This window comes from Oryzias melastigma, linkage group LG8 (assembly GCF_002922805.2).
Source record: "Oryzias melastigma strain HK-1 linkage group LG8, ASM292280v2, whole genome shotgun sequence".
NCBI classification, from domain to species: Eukaryota; Metazoa; Chordata; class Actinopteri; order Beloniformes; family Adrianichthyidae; genus Oryzias; species Oryzias melastigma.
This window is the reverse complement of record NC_050519.1, coordinates 10,328,404-10,348,638: the sequence shown is the minus strand read 5'-3', so window position 1 is coordinate 10,348,638 and position 20,235 is coordinate 10,328,404. Positions and strand designations below refer to the sequence as shown.

At 41.7% G+C, this 20,235-nt stretch overlaps 1 protein-coding gene across 8 annotated transcripts in view; it reads left to right on the top strand.

The window, feature by feature from the left end:
• The first annotated feature begins 4,601 nt into the window (after positions 1-4,601).
• The window catches only part of sdk2a (sidekick cell adhesion molecule 2a), an 89,134-nt gene continuing 73,500 nt past the window's right edge, over positions 4,602-20,235 (top strand). For 3 of the 8 annotated variants that reach the window (XR_004948329.1, XR_004948328.1, XM_024271668.2), the window contains exon 1: positions 4,602-6,522. Coding sequence is in view for 6 of the 8 variants with exons in the window: in XM_024271668.2 (XP_024127436.1) it covers positions 6,375-6,522 (148 nt within the window). In the remaining 2 variants the exon portion in view is untranslated. The remainder of the gene's footprint in view (positions 6,523-20,235) is intronic. The other 5 variants (XM_036213239.1, XM_036213238.1, XM_036213240.1 and 2 more) reach the window with 2 other exon arrangements.

Below are 20,235 nucleotides of genomic sequence, written 5' to 3'. Positions count from 1 at the left end.
AAACGTATGCGAAGGATAATAAACCACAAAGATGAACAGCTCCATTAAACCTCATCAGCTTTTATAACTGCAAGCAGGTGATATCGATGAAAATCAATATGTCAGTTTATAAGGAATCCAACAGATGCTTTCAGAATTGTCAAAGGGTCATCAACTCCTCTGGGGCCAATTTCCCATCCCTCCTTTTTTAAGTAAACGGCAGTTTTTCAATTGTCTTCCGCAGAAAACGATGTTTTCACTCATCTGTAATGGGAAGGATCTCCTCACAACAGTTGGTAAACGCTCTTCAGCGACATCTGTGAGAATTATATCCGTCATTATGCAGTCGAACTAATGTCTAACTTGTTACTTTGAGTTTAAGCATCTCTGACGTGCTGGATTGTTCCGCCGGTTTAAAGTCATCTCCACGCGCAGATTGTGTTGACAAAAGGAAGTAAAGGGCAAAGCGTTTGGGCTGAATCCTAAGTTTTGCTTTCTTGTAATCTTGTGCTTTCAAGACAAAAACAACAGCTGGCCCAAATGGGAGCGCTCTAAAGCTGCAGCATTCATTTACATTACACAACAGCAGCCTCCTGAAAACTACATAAATCACTTTGTCACAGCCAAGCTACTCGGGCAATTCCGTTTGCCAAAGTTTGGCCAGCTAATATTGTATAATGGCATCTGCACAGAGAATTAATTCAAACCCACTGATCTGATAACAAGCATTCTGCCCCATAATCTGCTATACTGAACATTCAGCTAATGGATTCAGACCCAGCAGACAATAGTTTAATCACACAGTCTTGCAAAGTTGGCTGAAATACTTTTACAATTCTGCCCATGCTTGCTGTTATTTTTGTCTTAGGACATTATTTTTTCTTAGAAAGGCTCGTTTTTTGTTTTTTTTTTTAGATGCAGGTATTCCTCTGTGTCATACTCCCATCCCAAAGCCACAGGGCGGAATTTTGCATGCTAAAACTGATGTTTCAACGAAAGAGACCTCTGGCATCTTTATCTCTATTCATCCCACCTAATCTTCGGAATGCCCAGGGTATTTTATAATGCTGTGATATACCATGGCAAGGTTTAGAGGATGGAGGATTTAGCAGTGCGATGCGATCAGCCAAAAGGCAGAGTCGAGAAGCCGTGGGAGTGATAGATTATTTTGCCGTGCGTTTATAAAGCTGCATTAATTACCTTCAGACAAACTGAACGTCTAAGACAGAAGTGTATGGATTGAGACTTTTGCAGTGAAACCACCTGTTTGACATTTATGAACCATCTGTTTTATGCAAAAAGAAGGAAATTGGCTTTTTATTTGATTTGTTGGATCAAGCTATTAAAGGAGAAAACTCATAACACTGAAGCACAGTGCAGGAAACATTGATTATTTCCATTGCTGACGTTCTGAGAACTCAATTTCTAAATCTTAAAGCTAATAAATGTTTGAGTTCACTTCACACAAAGGCTCAAAAATATTGATTATCCAATTGGGGTGTTGATGGCAAACTAATAATATCTCTTCATCGCGTCACATGCATATGCTTTTCGTCAACGCGTAAACACAGACCGCTTCTGGCAAAGCCGTGGAATCAATCCCAACAACGTTGCATCTCTCAGGTAGTTCAGCTCCTCTGACAACTCCAATGAAATGCGCGCTTCACAACTTCACTTTAAGACATTCAATTTCCAGCTGCTTCTTGGGGCACAATTCCACAGAGGAGGATCAATGCAAAATGACTGCTAAATTGCTAATGTTATTTACATCAAAGTGAGACTGGAGGAAACCAATTATGCCGGTGATTCACAGCAAAACTCATAAGCGAGTTGCACCCCAGGCGATGGTGGTATAATATTTTGATATGATTAATATTGTGACACCAACCTAGCACTGTTTTTAACAACACAGAACCCAGCATAAATCCTATGTAATTAAAAGGATGTGTTTAAAAAAAAAAATTCTTGGTGAAACGGAAAATTCAAAGTTGAGAAGATAAATGGGGAGGAATAAATTGGGTAAAGAAAGCAGATTTAAAAGTGTGACAAAGTATGTAATGTTTCAAGTCCGCATGCAGTTATTTGTCTTATAGCAGGAGTTTTGTTGTGTTTTTCATATTTCAATTTGCAGCTGCACTCCTGTCTCAAAGAAAGATCTCAGAGGTGATATGTTACTGGGCATAAATCACATTTTATCGGCGAGGTGCTGAAGATGAGGTGTTGTGATTGATGCCGCAGTACCGCACAGTGTATGTGCAATTTGCTGGCAGTTTGGAAAGCACCATTTCTTTTTTTTTTTTTATTATTATCACAAAAACAAATTTCCATCGCATTGCACATGTGCCAAATGATGGCAGCATCTGCAGAAGAAGACAAAGAATGAAGGAGGAAATGGAGGCAAAACGCCGGTCTGTTTTTTAAAAAAAAGGGGGGGGCGGGCGGTTTTAGAGTGGTCTTTCCTCACACAGCCATCCCTGCATGCATAAGTGAGGCGGCACGCGGCCACTCTCGCACGGTGCTCATTTCAGTCAAGCCAATTTAAATCACACAAGCTGATGGAAAGGGAGCAGCTTTCAAAAATCCTCACAGCATTCACCATTCCACCAAAATGGGCAGTTATTTAGTTTGGGTGCTGCATTAGAAGGTGGGGCGCCACAGTTCTTTTGACAGGCTTCAACATGTTTGACGTACGTATGAATGGACAGAAATACTGAAAACTGCAATTATATATAAATTCTGATCTCAGCATTGAGAGACTTTTGCTTTTTTGGCAACAAGCAAACTGGTCTCAACTACTTTGTATGTTCAAAGTTATAAAAACTGAACGGAAAACACTTACCTTATTTTCCGGAGTCTAAGTCGCTGTTTTTTTTTTCATAGTTTAGCCAGGGGTGCGACTTGTACTCAGGAGCGCCTTATTTGTGTTTCTTTTTTGTTTTCTTAGACATAAATATTCTCATATATTTGTCATTTTTCCAGTAAACACCGGTTGTCCTTTAATGGTTGTTTCCTCTTAAAACCACTAGAGGGCACTGCATCTGAAGTATTTGCTACTGATGGCGGCAGAAGAAGTGTCGTTCAAAACAAACATGGCAGAGAATATGATTTTTTTTTCTTTTAAAACTTTTATATTTTTCTTATACAGATCAAAAGATTTGGATTCTTGTATTTCTTAAATTGTTTGTTTTGCTGGGCTTGGCAAATTTGTTCTGAAACTACGACTTTTCTCCCAAAAGTGCGACTTATACTCCAGACCAACTAATATATGGTTTTCTTCTTGATTTGACATTTTTTGCTCTTGCGACTTAATACTCTGGTGCGATGTATACTCCGGAAATATGTTAATTTTAGGGATTATTTAGACTGAACATATTTGGCCCACTTAAAGTGAACCAGAGTTCGTTTCCCTTGTTAATGTGTTAACAAAGTTTCAGACTGAATATGCACAAACAAATCCTAGTCCAGGACCCGGTGGTCTCATTTGTTTCCAATGGGACTGAGCTTCGGTTCGTCTTGAGATTCCTCAGTCTGAATACAATACGTGCCCAGAGCAAAATAACTGACGCTTGCAGACAAATAGATCCATCAATGTCTTGTTTCCCTTGTCTGAGCTGGGATTTGGTTTAAAACTGTAGCTCCAATGTTGCTCACCATTTTTGCTGCACCTGTAATGTTAAGTTGGGGTTGTAAGGAGCTGTAAGCTAGTAGGAGAGCATGTAAACAAAGGGATGATGGGAAGTTAGGGTGGGTTTATTCTGGTCCAACAGTCAAACACACAAATCTAAAGTAAAGTAATGAACTACTAGAAATTATGACCCAGAAAACGAAGCAAGCTTTTGATTTTGGCTAAAAACAACACAATCATAATTAAAAGAGCACTGGTAACCCTTCTATGACAGATCAAAAGATGATTGGACAGGGATTTTAAGGCTGAGGAACTAGGTCAAAAGAATCAAGACAAAGTGACTTCCCTCCACTGACAGAGCAATTTCTGCTCCAACTGTTGAGCAGTTTAAATCCACAGGAAAACAGGACACATTCAATTTCTGGATAAAAAAAGGCTTATCGTCCAAGCTCTAAAAGTTCTTCCCAAATCTTAAAAAGAAAAAGGCCAAGTCATCACAGATACTTCTTCTGAGTCCACCATATTCCAATTCAAAGAATAAACCAATGAGGGAGATTTCTCAGTTTCACCCTTTTATATTTTTCCTTTTAGCAACTTTTTCAGTTAAGTGTCTGGGTTTAATATACAACAATCAAGGTTAGTCAGTGGAAAAGCATCCTATCATTGTTGAGTGTTTTCTTGAAAGCCTGACAGCGTGATCAATTTTTACCAAAAACCCTTTATCTCTGAGCCTCTGAAGCACTCAGACACATGAAACAAAAAACAACTGAGCGACTACGCACTTGGCTTTCCTGGAAAAAGAGAACATTTGCTCTGATGTTCATTTAAAGTTAAAGATAAAACACTGCTGATCATAAGAAGTCGGTTCTAAGCTTGAACACGTTGAATATCTAAGAGGAATTTGCACAAATATGATCAATGACATTGGAATATTGGAAAATAAAGGTACCGTCTGCTTAGATAAATGTCATCCAGACAATAATGCATTGTTTGACATCTGCCTGTGGTGTCCCCCCAGCATGGCTTGTAGCATTAGGCTGAGTGTGTTTCCTTTGCTGCAGAGCAGTTACAGAGACAGAGACGGAGCACCTGCCCTCGTGCCTGAGCGCTGCTCCCAGCAGCTTGCTAATGTCAACCTGCCTGATAGGCTCGGTAGGGTGGGGGCTCCAAGACAGCAGCAATTTTCCACTGCATGCGAATGAGACTGGAGAGCAATCTGCTGGCCTAAGAGCCTTATAATCAGCACATCATTATCAGTGGGGGGCTGTTACACGGGGTGGAAGCAGGGTTGAGGAGATAAAGGAAGAGCGATGGGTGACACCAAATGAGCCCCCTGTTGACATCAGGAAGTTAGGAAACATTGGGGCGCACGAGAAGCCTCTATCGAAAAAGACATGTAAATAATCGGCGGTAAGACTCTATAAGGGGGAGACAAATACCCCCTCCGTTTATGCAGGAGCAAAGCTCTTCAGGAAGTGGCGGCAGACTCTATTTAGCTTCTGCCAGCATGGATGCTCCCTGTTAGGCTGTAGTATTGCTGGTCTGCTTACAGATTCTAATGGCTGGCATACGGATACAGATGGATTGTGACAGCTCTTTGAAGCTTACCTCGACTGCATGCATTTTTCAAGAAGTTCAAAGGGAGCAAGGACAACAATACTGATTTTTTTTTTTTTTTTGGGCTCATATGTACACTTGTCTCTTTTAAGGAGCGGCTGATATTGTGTGTGCACTCAAACCTGCCTTTAATGCTCTATCTAGAGGGGAAGGTGCACTCACAGGGGGCAGCAAACATTCCATTCACTCTTGAATGGCATCTATTTCTACAAACAAACTCTTTGACTTGCAGAATATAACCTCATTTGCATAAAAGCAAATAAATAGCACTTCCTTTAAGACTTTGACCCAATTCAAGCTTCATCCTTGACAGGAAAAAACATCCAAAATCGGCTGTTTGGCTGAGAGATTTAGTTGTCACCATGTGTTTTTTTCTTTTTTTTTTTCCTTAATCCGGGCCTTTTGGTTTTAATATGTCAACGATCAATCAAAGCTGTCTAAATGAGTACCTCTTTCTGCCGCATGGGGGCAGTAGCGCACAAAGCACATGCGCTGACATTCCTTGTCTTGAGATGAGCGCGCTGCCTCACTCAAGTCTGTGATTCATAAAACTAGAGATGAGAAAAACGGAGTCTGTATCTCAAGTTAAGGCTTTTCTTTTTCCTAAAAATCTTGCAGAAGAACTCTTTTTTTTCTCTCCTTCAGCACCTGGTGTGAGTGGATGAAACACCTGGAATCAGAGTTTTCTTCAAGCCTGGATGTAGGAGTTCATGCTCATGGAGAGTCCCGTTGTGGATGCTGAAATTGGTCTCCTTTTTTCACTCTGAGTTGGGAGAAAACGATCATCCTGTGTTTGATCATAAATATTGCTCCATCACCTTTCTGTGACAGCTCCACACTTATTCAAAGCGCAGAAGAGGATGATGTCAACTCTCCATCTCCTGCGCTTGACAGCCGAGCATATTCAATTGGACTGACTCCGCCTCGCGCGCACGGGACCGGTCCAAATATTTTTATTTTATTTTTTTATTTATTTTTTTCATACTGCAGCGTGTCCGTCTGCATGGTCGGTGCGCTCTAGCGGAGTCTCTCCCCTCCGGTCACTCACCCCCATCATCAGTGAGAGGAGGTCTGACGCACAGGACCAGCGGCGGCAGCAGCGGCAGCAGCAGCCTGGACTCTTCCCGGCAGTGTTTGGCCAGCAGCGAGCAACATGTCCCCAGCGTGGAGACGGGGAATCCGCACCTGGGGCTCCACGGAACCACGGCGGACCGTGCGTAAAGGCGGGCTGGGCGGACAGGTGCGGGTCTCCTGTTGGATTCTGCTCTTGTCGACTTGGATTCCCAGCACTCTGACTCAAGGTAAGTTTAAAAAAAATAAAAAAAATAAATATATATATATATATATATATATATATATAAAAAAACTATTCTGTGTTTTGGAAGAAAAATGCTGAAAGAATGTCAAAATGTTAATTTAGAGCCAATTAATAAAAGTAATTTAATATGAAAATAGTCACTTTAGCTTTGATTGTTGTTGGTCCAACACAAAGACAGGAATGCTGCTGAAAAGTGTTGGTAGACATTCTGAAAATTGTGTCAGACCTAATATCTCAGCTTCCATGACAGCTCCAGCATTTGATCATTTCAAGACAAGCTTTATCTCAGATTATTTGTGGATGTGTGGAAATATGTGAATTCATCTGGACCTGTGCAGCCTGAGCTGTCACCTCTGCCTCAAGCAGAGATGGTCATTAAGTTGTGTGGAGATGAGTGTGGGACAGTGGAGCAGAGCGCCGGTGTTTTCAAGGCTGAGTTGCATTCGTCCACTTCAGGATTCTGGCTCGGAGGCTGGTGGGAAAGTAACGCTACAGAATGCATAAATCACTCAATGCTGCTCTCATTCATGTCTGAGACAGACAGGCGTGAACATGATCTACACTCATCATGCTGCTGCTGTGAAACTAGAATGACTCTTCAGTTGTCATCCGTCAGCGCTTGACCTCTTGGCCAGTGAGAGGATAATGACATGTGCTAAACAATGACAGAAAAGCATGGAGAGCGTCCTGCCTCCATGATTCACCACAGGAGAAAAAAAAAAGAAAACACACACTCTACTGCTGGATGCTGAAATAGGTAAGTTGATGAGAGACGAAGCAGTTTTCACATTAAATGGCATGAGCTAGTGCTTGAGTATTCAACCTCGGGATTGTGGTCTTTTGTTGTAAAAGGGCACATGGAGCTGAAAAAAGTAAGACACACATTTGACACTCAACTCCTGGAGGCATTTATCTCTGCAGGTCCCTGAGGGGGGAAAAAAGTAAGGTTTCTGAGATTGATTCAAATTAGTGCTGTCTTCTCTGTGCACACCCCATCTCACAAGCACAGTGCTCGGTGCACCAGAGTGCTAAAAGCAGCATAATCCCTGTGCTTGTCTTTGAACAAGTGGCATTGCTCTAAAGTGCTCCCAACCTTATCTGAAAAGAGTCTCTTATTATGCAAGGCACAGTTCCCCCGGCTGTTATTAGCATCCTTTTCTCAGACTAACATGCCTGGAGTGTGTGTGGGTCTGTTCAGAGCCTCCGGGTTTCTTCACAGGGCTTTACCTTTTCCTCCCAAACAGACCCCTTCATCATCCGGGTGTGTGTCGATACTGGGACAAAAAAGCACTATTTTGTTTGCTTGTTCTGTTATTTGACAGGAGCGTCCTCGGTGGTTCAGAACGGCATCTTTAGTTCTTCGGCGAAGAAACAGTTGTGCTCTTTGTAGGGGGTCTTCTCGGCACCTGGAGGGGTCTTGTTCTCCTGAAACGGGAGGCAGCTCTCCACCTCAAGGGGGATCCTTGTTTGCAAATAGGCAAGCAATGCAACAGTGCCTCTGCATTAAGGCGGAGATGGCATTTCCTGGGAGAGGGGGACCTCAGAGATGTCATAAATTAAGTGACACACATGCACCCCCAGGGGGGGGAAGCGGATGTGGCGTGTAGTTGCTTGTTTTTCAGTGGTTCCTCTTGAGGCTCCCTGCTGTGTTTAATACTGCAGGATGCCCTCATATAAGCAAAAGGGGTTCAAAGCAGATCCTTTCCACAGGTTGCACTCAGCGAAACATTTCAGCATTCATGTAATCAACCCCCCCAAAAAACTCAAAGCTTCCGCTTCTCTTCCCATTTTGTATCTCCATGCTCCGCCTCAGATCCTCAAAGCTGCTGGGTTTCCTGTCTGATCCTGCTTTGCTTCTTGTTCTGTTTATTTGGAAAGAAGTGATCGAGTCTGCACACATGCTTGTGCTCATGTTCTATGTCTATTGAGCTTTAATCTGGATAGCCGCATTGACATTCTGCCAAACCGACAGCTGCTATAATTTTCTGGACGTACGTTATTATTCAGCTTGACAGCTGTCTGCCATGTCCAAATCTTTAAATCTCGTGATAATCCACCATGCTCACATGAAAAATATATTTGTTTTAAACACTCGGAATCCTTGTGTGATTAAAACTCCCCACTCTGAAGCAAAAGCCGCATCATAATCTGTCCACTGTACACAAAAATGCATGCTTATGAAAAAAGAAGAAAAAAACCACAAACATCGACATTTGGGAGATTAAAGAGTCCATAAAACATAAAAGGTGGCTTTGTTGCTGCAGAGACTGATGACAGCGGCTGTTCATTCACAGCCATCTTTCCATCAAAAGGAAGACAGAACTCATCATATGATGGATGCGGCTCTGCACACTGAGCTGGTACACTTGCATTATTGCCACACTGACCTCGTGTGATGCTCAATACCATGACACAAACAGATGAAATCTTTGCAGTCACTTCAATTTGAAACACCACGATATATGTCACAAGCGCTGTAACATCTCCACTGCTGTGAAGCAACTACACACAGCATATTTATGACACGTGTTTCCCTAAAGGATGAAATTCACTTAATTAAACATGTTTGCTGCCCCAGAGAGCTAACAGCTGCTGAAATTTGGACTAAATGCTTATTTTCTACACGACTCGTGCCAGGGAAGACCAGCAACTGGCTTGCACAGCCTCAGGTGAAATGGTGGCAGTCTGACTTCCTTATCAAGACTCCTTGTGTGTCTTCAAGGCTTCCTCCACTGTGTGTGTGTGTGTTTTCCTTCTTTTTGCTGCCAAATGCTGTCTACACATGTTTATTCATGCTGCCACAGGATGCTTTATCCACCCAGATGGAACATATCACAGTGAAGTGGGAAAAAAAAAATCTGCTCGCTGGCAACAGGACATGCAATTGCAATACAAAAAGGAAAATGCTTTTCCTTAAATTGTTGAAATTCAAAGGAAATATATATATATAAGTGAGGATTTAAATGCCTTAAACACTGACAAATTATTTAAATCAACCTTGTTAACGAATGAAACAGCTTTTTTGATGATTTTTTGGAAGCCTTTAATTGGCTCAGTCAAGCAGAAAAACTGTGTTTATAGTTCATAATGGAAATGTAATCAAGTTAACTCATACCACAGGATTTTGGCATTCTTCCTTTGCCCAGTAATTGCCATTCACCCAAAGGGCTCTGGTAAAAGGCTATTTGCATGAAGTCCTAACTCCCGCTCTGCTTGTGGCATGCCGATGTGTGCTTATTAGGAAAGGCGGCTAAAATCGTTTCATACACTGGAGAACTTGAGCCTTTTTTTTGCCGTGTTGGTGTAGAGCACTTATGTTGAGCTCTTGTTGAGAATTTGCGTTTGCTGAAGTCGGTATATTGCTCAAAAGGGGCGAGAAATAGAACAACCTGTGGGTTAGGCAAAACTGTCACTCCTCAAAATCCTGCTATTTGCGCGGATTCATTACCCACAGACAGCTCCTCTTTGTCTTCCTGTAGCACAAAAACACTGTTTGACTAAGTTGAGGTGGAATTAGATTTTTCAGTAATAGCAACATTTATTTGGAGGCAAGTTCAGTTGGGGATGATTTTAATCAGAAAGCTGAGAGCGGTTCTGTTTCCATATCTTCTTGTTTACTTTGGAGACTGGAGGGGGAGAGGCGCTGCGGGGGGAAGCAGAAAAATCTTCACGTATTAATTCTCCTGACTAAATGTCTAATCAATCTGACACAGGATGTGGAGGCACATTAACTATCAAGAACAAAAAAAGTCTCAGAGGAAGCCTTGAGCTGGGACCAAAGCTGAAAGTTGAAATGACCTTGATTGTCGCATGAAGGGGGAATGTGAATTGACAGCATTAATTTGATTTTTTTTTTAAAAAGAAGTGAAGATGCTTTAGATTATTTTCCCAACAAAGTGAGGGTGTAATAAAAGGCATGAAAAGCCTTTTAGAAATGGTGCCACTGCATTTATCCAGGGAAAAGAAGGATTGCACTCGTGCGGTATTCTTGGGCCATACATATGTCTTCAGGCCCCCAAGCTGTTCCATGTAAACATTTAAACAACACAAAGGCAACTCCAGGAACACAGTGGTGAGAAATAATGCTTTTTACAGCATAATGTGCTCACCGAATCTCTGCTCACATCCAGCTCGCCCCTCCTGGGGACTGCTGAGTGTATTCTTGTGTTGTGAATAAAATGGCAAAGAGACAAAGAAACAGAGAATTGTGGGAACAACTGTGGAGGTGTAGGGAGGGATGGGGGGTAGGGATGCTGGGACGTATTTTTTGTTCCTTCCTGTCCTGGTAAAAACAACGGGCGGTACATTTGTCTTTGCCCACTCACACGAATGAATCCACATCTTGAAATCGTACTCCGCTCGTGTCCTGACCTCAAGCCGGGGAGTCACATCTCTGCAACTCCTTGCAGCATGTGACAGACCAGCCAATACTCCGGTTCCCTGGTAAACTCTGTGCAGTCACAACGACTCTGATCTTCTATTTTTAAAAAGGTCCTTTAATCATGAATCATGATAGACATTTTTTGCCAAAATCAAAAACCTGACATAATTTCAGCAGTAGTTTATTAGAAATTCACTTTTGAGTTGTTGTCAGGACTGTAGGCGCAGAGTAAGCCCTCCCCCCATTTCTCATCATCCATCTGTTTACACTATGGCCAAATCTGAAATCTTCCCCTACTCCTATGGCTTCTCCCTACCCCTACATTTAGCCCTCCTAACGGAGAGTTATGGAAAGATAGTGTCTTCAAATTCGGACTTCTACTTGATGATGTCATCAATAGTTGTGGGTTACCTAAGTTAGCGTAGAGGTGCTAGTGCTCAGAGATACTTAATAACATTGTTTTTTTAACTTAAAAAATGTGATGCTACAAAAACAAGTCATCGCTTACATTTGAATGTCAACTTCTGTGCATCAGAGCATATCTACGTGAAGAAAAGCTGTTCTCCACGCCACAGTGAGATGTGTTACACCCTCGCGGTGGAGAGATCTGCAGTTTTTTTAAGAGTTAGCCCTTAAAAAAATTATTTTGGACAACCCTACCCCTCCAAATAACCCCTACAATTGGAGGGGTAGGAGAACAATTGGGATTCGGTCTATCTCTCACTAGCTTATAGCTCTTTACACCTCCAACCTAACATGTCTGGGGCAACAATATTGGAGCTATCCAAATAAGTAAGATGCCCGCTTGGACGAGGAAAACAAAGACGTACATGTGTAACTGGGTCACTTAGGCGTTGTTTTAAAGACAATAAAGGTTGTCGTGACACAGCAGCATTCTTGAAGACCATCTTCATTTATTGTGGATCTGACAATTTTCCGAAAAGAAAATAAATGAAACAGAAATATCAGTGTTAGCTTCCCCTCCAAACTCCTACTTGAGGTCAACAGGTTGAGGTAGATCAGCTAATCCTTAGATTAAAACAAAACGTCAATATTGTTATAGTATTTGTATTTTTCCATAACAGAGTTCAAATAAAAACAGGATAGCAGACCTAACGGAGATAAAACAATTCATAATGATTACAGGACACCACTTCTTCCACCGAGCAATGAATAGAAAAGGGAAGGGAAAGCAGGTGCCAAATATATAAAGGGAAGACCAGCGAAGAAGAGCAACGTAAAGGGGCCATACCATGAAAAAACACTTTTTTGAGCTTTTAAGTGTATTATACTGTTCATTCCTCACTGCAACCTTAAATTGGTATTTTGATCCATTCTCGCATTCCTGAGTTATCCTAGGATGACGTCATGAAATAGGTGGCACCCACACCAGCAACAGGCGGAGCCTCAGGAATCGAGTCCTTTTACTTCTGGGAAAAAACTCACAAAAGTAATCATAATATAATATTAATAATACAATATTTCATAAAAAAATGTTTTTTAATGCTCCAAAGGTAATATATGATCATATATATGGATATAAGGCTTAAGAAAAACATGGTATGGTCCCTTTAAAGACCCACTCCAATGAAAACCATCTTTTTGTGTGTTTAACATGTTCCTGTAGCATTTTTTTTTTTAAAGTAAAGGACCTACATAAAATAATCTATGATTAAAACTGCGCTATTTAGTATTTTTTCATTCAAATCAGGTGCAGATGAAAACAAGATGCTAGAAAAAGCTCAGACTAATGATGCAGTTGCTAAAATGGGTGCGCCAAAGTCTCCTCTCCCTCTATCTGTGCAACGTGGTCCGCTCACGCCTAGGTGACACGATGAACGTTCAACAGTCGTACTGTAGTGAAGTGCAGTTCTGGCTTAAAACTGTACGACTGGATTGATCCAAAATTGCTCTTCTTTATTTTTGCGTTGCTAATGTTAGCTTGAGGCTATAAGCTCCTGTGTTGCTCTGTCAACAATCCCGCCCACAACTCAGAATTGTATTTCTAATGAGCTACTGTGCATAGAGTGTGTATTAAAAAAATGACAAAGGGTTTTTTGATTTTGACAAAAAACTTCATAATAATAGGGTCACAAGGAATTATTTTACAATAGGAAAAATATTAAGTTGGAATCGGACTGGATTCATCAGTGAACACGATTATAACGATTATATATATTTTTAAACTGCCTTTTTTGGTCTTCTGCTGATTCACAATGATTTGAATAAACAAATACTCAGAAATACAATTTTAACTTTCTTTATGTATGTCCTCCATCATGAGAAAATGTTAAAATGTTAAAAACACAATTTTCATTCGGTCTTTAAATAAATACAAATTCCATCCTCAATTGTTTTAGTTCTGGTCCAGGTAGATCTTATTTTGGGGATATTTTATGTGATGTTCGGATAAACCCTCATGAAAGTGTAAGTGTCAGAGATCAGGAGTTTTTTTGAAGGGCTGGATGAGTTCAGTCCGTGGCATTCTCTCTGTCTACAGGCAATGTTTTAAATGGAAATCTGCGAGGCTGAGTTCACAGCTTTGCTCAGGCTCCGCTTGGCAGCAGGCCCATCAGACCCGCTCGGGGGGTGGCGGTGGCGGTGGGGGTTGGCTAAATGCCGCTTGCTGCATCTCAATGCATTTTGCCCGCTATTGATCACAACTTGAGTTAACTCGCATCCCCATTGTCCTGCTCTTGGACACATGGGACCTGATATTATGTTTGATTTTGTTTTGAAGCACCTGCCATTTTTCTCCAACTCAATATATTTTTGGAGCAGCGCTCCCTGCTCTCCCCACCCCACCCCACGTTAAAGTTTGATACTATTTTTTTTCAGTCAGACCTGCAGGATGTCTGGGAGTGTGAAACATGTAAAAGCTTCAGCTGAGATAAATCTGAGGGAAAAATCACCCCAACAATTGCATCTAGGAAGGTCTTTGTTATTGACTGATAAGACTGGCGTACATGGCAGAGTGAAGCGGGTTGTCACAGAAGCTCGGCAGCTCTTTAATGTACTCGTATCTTTGATCACTGTCCTTGCCTGTAACATCAGCAGAGTGTCAGTGAGGAACGGTGACGATGATGGGAGCTGACAGTTCCACTGCGAGCTTCTCCTCCACGGCTGCTGCCACATCTGGATTCCTTTTCTTTGGTTCCTCAGAGCGAGCCACAGATGGGCTTCAGGTTAAGAGCTGAAAGCATATGTTCGGCAACAGACAAAGACGACTAATTTCATTATGTTCTAGATGACTACATTTCCATTTATATCAAAGAAAAAGAAAAAAAAGTGTAATTGGAATAATCATTGTGATCAGAAGCCTCAGGGTGAAAGGCCGCTTTTGAAATTTTACTTGAATGATACAAATGGTGTGAGTGTACAGTACACACAAAAATCAATACCGCCTCGCAGCTTCTATTGAAATCAGCAAATTGAGAAACATGTGTTTTTCATTCTCCTTATATACGTTTACAGGATTAATGGATGTCGGGCCCTGGGGAACCAGTGTTCGACGATGAAGTATGAACCTCCCAATACGCAAATTAAGTCCGCCTGCCGTGTGTTTCTGCCTGAAATGATTTAAGATCGGTTTAGAGGAGCTCCTCTGAGGTTAAGTGGCAAGTCTGTGTTGCACCTCTGGAAACAACAATACTGACAGGGATGAGAAGGATGCTGATTATCGTGTGTTTACCTACTCATTCAAATTTAAAGGAAGTTCTTGATAGAAATCAAACACTTGTTTTGTTGTGTGGCTGCAGATACAAAAAAGTATGATTTCTTATCCATGTATAGACACAAAGGCATGTCAATTTTTCATTATCGTCAAGTTGCCCATTCTCAAAAGACCAAACCAGGATTTAAACACAAGCTTTGGTGCAACCAGTGAAAGAAAGTGGGGCACAGCTACAGCGTCTCCTGCGGATAGACAAAATCAGAACCAGCTTTTTGGGTCTGAATTGTCACATTCTGATGGCCTCCTTTGCAAAATAGTTTCTGGTTTCACCTGCCATTGCTGCAGCAGCAGTGAGGTGGAGGAAAAACAGACAGAGAAACAAATATTGCCACAGATGTCGATGCTGGGCTGGTGTGTTGATGGAGAAAAGAAAGGCGAGCGCTGCACCAGTGGGGCAGAGATTGCTGTGGTGTACAGTAGCGCAAATCCTAAATTCTGTGCAAAGCCAATGGTAGCTAGGAAACAGCTGACAGTAAAATGGGGGGGATCAAAGGGATTAGTGTGCCCAGTTTGAGCCCAAAACAGTAACCCTTCCACATTCTTCACTGCCAGCCCTTTTTATTCATTTACCCATTTAGTTCAGTGCTTCGCTTGGCCTGCTAAACAGAACCAATCCCTCTGAGAGTTTCCTCTTAGAATAAAAGAGAAAAAATCTATTAAAAGGTCACAGATTCAGTTTTGAATTATAATAAACAGAGAAGGACGTTGGCGCTTTTATTCTTGCGTCCCAAAAATACCATTGCCTTGACACAAGTGAACTAGACAAAACAAAGACATTTTATCTGAAGGATAAGGATGCACCTGTCATGTGCAATCAGCTCCTCCGTTGGTGATCTGAGTGAGATTTCCTGTCACTGGGGCTGGAGGCACAGCTTGTTTAATTCTGCAGGGGGCTCCCATGTCCTGAACGCCTCGGTCATCGTCTCCTCCTGTCACAGAGCCTGAGCGAAGTAACCAAACAAACGAGCCTGAACGTCCGCTTTTGGGAGGGGGGGCGTGTACTGTACCACTCCAGGAGGGCTTCTGGCAACGTCGGTCCCCAGACTCCAGACAGGAGAAGCAGTGGACACATGAAATCACTCTAGGCTGACACAGAGCTTTACTCCAGAGAGCAAAGCCAAATTGGATGTGCATCACATGTGACATACAGCAGGTATGATAGTTCAAAACTGATTTGTGATGGATGAATTAAGCACGAGCATTACCAGGAAGGCAGAAAGGCCAAGCCGGCTCATGTTGTTCTTCTTTGTGCAAGCGGACGCTGACTTAAAGCCTTCTGCTGCACGTCATTTTCCTCAAATATTCCACAAAGTGCTTGTGAAGCTTTTTTAATTTGCATGAGGATGGATGGGGAGGGTGCAAAAAAGAGATTGTGTTTCAAAGAGTAATTCAGAGAGTAATTCCCTAGTTCTGTGGAAGATAATGTTTGAGCACATATCTATTGTAACACTAGTAGACATGTTCTACGCCCGTGGGGACTGCAGAAATTGGGAGAGTCGTATCAGTTTAATGAAGTGGCTCCGGCCAGTGTTTAATTTCATGAAATTCAATTAAAAAGCTTTATTTCTGTCTCTGTAATCGTTTAAAGGGTTGTCATCATTAGATTATGGAGTAGAAAATTGTGAAAAGAAATGACCAGTCAAAAAAATGTGCTCTTTGAGTGCTGCCTTTTATCGATCCATTAGAGTCCCCCTAACGCTTATAATGAATATTTAACATCCATAAAAACAGTAGAAGGTGCCACTCCAATTTGAGGTAAGGAAACAATAAGGTTTGGATGTTATTAGCGCAGACTGAGCTCTATGGAGCTCCTTAATGTGAACTTTAAGACCAAGGAAAAAGGACAAAAAAGGAGCATGTTTGCCTTCCAAAAGCTGACATATGCAAACTCAAATGGCGGCCATGTTTAAAAGCTTTAATCACACCAACGTTCCACAGCTGGAATGTGCTGCTCAGCGCTGCATCATTGAAAGCTTGTTTTATTAATGTTGTCCAGAGTGAAGTATGGCGGCGGAGCGGGGTTGCTTTTGTGTTCTTGATTTAAAGTGGGGTGGAGCAGAAACAATGGGCATAAAAAAAACATGGGAAAAAGCTCGGCGAAGAAGTTCCATTACTTTAGAAAGGCCTTAAAATGGTGCATGAAAAAAAAAGAACCAGATGATTCATTTTATATTCATCCTAATGATACAGCTATATTTTACGTGTACAGTCATGACATCTCAGTGAGAGACTTCTGGGTTTTAGTCGGCCATGTGCTTGATGTAACACAAAAAAGGCAAACCCAAGTATTTTCAGCAACTTTGCTCCAGCTAAATGTGTGAGTTTGATGCCTAATTGCTCTCATTAGCAGCAGTTATTCTGCACAATTAACCAGCTGCCTCTAAGATGTTATGAGGCGCGGCGTTACATGGGTCAAGGTAAAAAAAAAAAAAAATGTAAAAAAATTAGAAGAACTTGTAATTAATAATTACTGAAATGAATAACAGTACAATGGCATTTTAGTTGTAAATCCCTAAGGGGGGACCACTGAGTGTTTTTTTTTTTTTTTTTTTTTTTTTTTTCATTGTGTGTCATGTGGAAATGAGGAAGTGCGCAGACTTGATGGAAATCAGGAGCCATTGTTGTTTGACAGAAAGCACCTTTGCAGTGATTGCCTGTGTTATTAATTTGGGAGATGAGAGCAAGCAGGCTTCTCCAGCCTCTGATGGTTACGCGCCACATTAAAGAAGCGCTGCTATGAATGACACTCAGGACTAATGAATATGAATACATTTATAAAAATAGGCGCGGGCTCCCCCCCTCTCTCAGCACCGATTGGGAGTGACAGTCACATTGGCTGGGCACGCTTGATGAGAGAGGGAGCCGCTGCCCCTGGAGATGGAGGATGTTCCAGGGATCAGACAAACAACCCGCACACGCGCAAACACGCCACCCACATAAGCCAATGCCCCGACTCCATCATATTCAAAAGGGGCTCCGGCTTTTTAAAGCCAAATAACTCATGAGTCTGAATCAAAGAATACCTGCCCGATCTGTCATTGAGCTAATTCCTTTACGCGCGTGAGACGTCAAAGTCAAAAGATCATTTAATATGAACTGTGAGCGATTAAGCAAATGGAAGCCTTCGCAGAGGATTGATTTTAATTTTGAAAATCCACAGGTGTTTCATTGTTGGCTTGTGATTTATGCAGCCGGAGCGGCGCATTTACATCGCCTGTCAGCCAACTTATAGATTGTTTCCTGAGGAAGGAAAGTGCAGTAATTTATTATCATTAATGCACAATTCATTACAATGAGACTGACTTTGGGGACACGAAGATGCATTAATTTATCTTTCCAGATTGTGGTTTGGTATTTAAGCAAAGTCATTATCTTACATGGCCATTAATAATGAACCACTGTTGCCTGAGTGGCATTTGTCCGTACTGTTTACAGCTACATAAAAGGGTTCCGACTATATTTATTTTTTCATCTGTTGAAAACATTTGAAGAAATATACAAATGTAAAAGAAATTTCTCTTTTCCAATTTCTCCATCCTCCCATTTTCCGCCTCACACAGTCTCGCCAAAACATGTAGATCATTTTTCTATTTATTACCCTCAAATGCACTGGCCTGTCTTCCCATCCTCCAGCTGTAAGATATTTTTTTATCACTCAGTGTGCTTTCAGGTGGCAACAAGAATATGCTAATGCATTCATCTGTTCCCCTTCACTAGGTGACGACTTTAATTGATTAATTGAAGATCTGATTGGCTGCAGATGAATGATTTAAGTCGGTTTAGGTGCAGCAAAAGAGGAACAAAATTTCCTGAAGAGTTGACGTCCTTATTTTTGTTAAAAGTGAAGCATGAGCAGAGCCACTCCCTCCATATTCTGTGAAGGACTTTGATTGAGATAAGTGGGATTTTCATTGCATGTGACAGGCGTAACCTTGGCGAGTGTTCTCTTGCAGCCACTTGAGGAGCGTGGCAGGCTTGGAGCGCTGGACATTGAGCATGAATGAACTTTGGTTCTAACCTTGAGCCAGGTTCCTGCAGAGCAGACTCTCATTGTTTAAGACCAAATGAAAGCTGTGTCAAAGCACATTTAATGGAGCCAAAGAGAGGATTTTTTTTGCTGCTGACAAAATTATACTTTAAATCGAATACAGAAATTAAATAAGTGTTATATATTTGTCGTTGTTTACCTCTTCTTTCTGAAGAGAAGTTTATAGTTTTTTTTTTCCCAGTTTCTGGCTTAGAGGTAAAGCAACCAATCATGTTGATTGTATTAAACCGAAAAGGGAATATTGAATTTGTCATGTGTTCATAAATCAAACAGCAAATATAGAAAAAAAGGTAGAAATTCATCTGATTCTGTCAGAGTTAAACCCTGTTACCTCTGAGCCCTGGGAATTCGGTTTGATTTCCTCCTCATTCACCAAGGCTGCCATTATCTTCTGAAGGTGTGAGCTGCTCATGGGGGTCAGGGGCCAATTCGGCATTATTGAATAATAAATAAATAGAAATGTGTTCTGGCCCATAGGTGATCCCTGTTGTTTCTTTTCCTCTCACTTCCCAGAGCAGACAGACAGCAGCTGGAACCTTGTATTCTCTGTAATGGCCTGTATATATGCAGGGTTTCATATTTCAATCACCGGCACGGCAGTAGAAATTGGTAGTTTAAGATTAAGTTGAAATTGGAAAGTGGCTATCGTGCCTGCATGAAAAAACACATTTGAATCCCGGCGGAGCGAACGCTTGGCAGCTGCATCTGGGCGGCAAAGTGACAAGCTCTTTGGAGTTTAAGTTAGGGCCACAAGTGCTTCCGCGCCTTTCATTCCTCGGCCAAATCATTTTTCTGTGCAGGTCGTGTCAGGGACACGGGAATTGAGGAAGTATTTCTTAATAACCCCAGACGATCAATGATTCATCATCAAAATATTAATGAGCCATAAAAGATGTATCGGACTCTGACAAAGAAGATCCACAGTGACATTGTTTAATGTCAGTGGAGTGTTAATACACAGTAATAAGACATTTGTAATAATTGATGCTTTGTGTTTGGCTGCAAAAACTCCACGGAAAATGATGTGACAGTGGATATTTGTTTGCTCACGGCTGATTTGCTGTAAGGCTGTCAAGTCGTGTGACGTTCACCTTTCTCTGTGTGCTGTCACTTCCCTGACACATTCTTCTATCCGTGCTACATTAACTGAATATTCATTATGTGGCTAATGGTGGCGCCTTTGAAGAGGAATGATCATATTTAATTTTCCTGCTTGAGAAGGAACCGAGTCAGTGAGAGGAGAGCGGGAGAACGGAGAGGAGAGTATGGGAAAGATAAAAGGGCGGGAGGGAGAAAATTGCATCAAGCTGTGAATGAAGCAGCACTGGGGCAAGGAGTCTATGGACAGTCTGTGGTGGGGCAGATAGGAGGAGGAGATGAAATGAGTCTACAGATTACTATGAGATTATATCAGTCTATCTGTCAGATAGTATTGATTGGACCGCACCTGTGGCTCCTGAACTCCTTCATCCCTCAATGCAAGTGCACCGATGTGCCTGTCCAGCTTGGAACAAGAGGGCCCTTCATTCTGCTT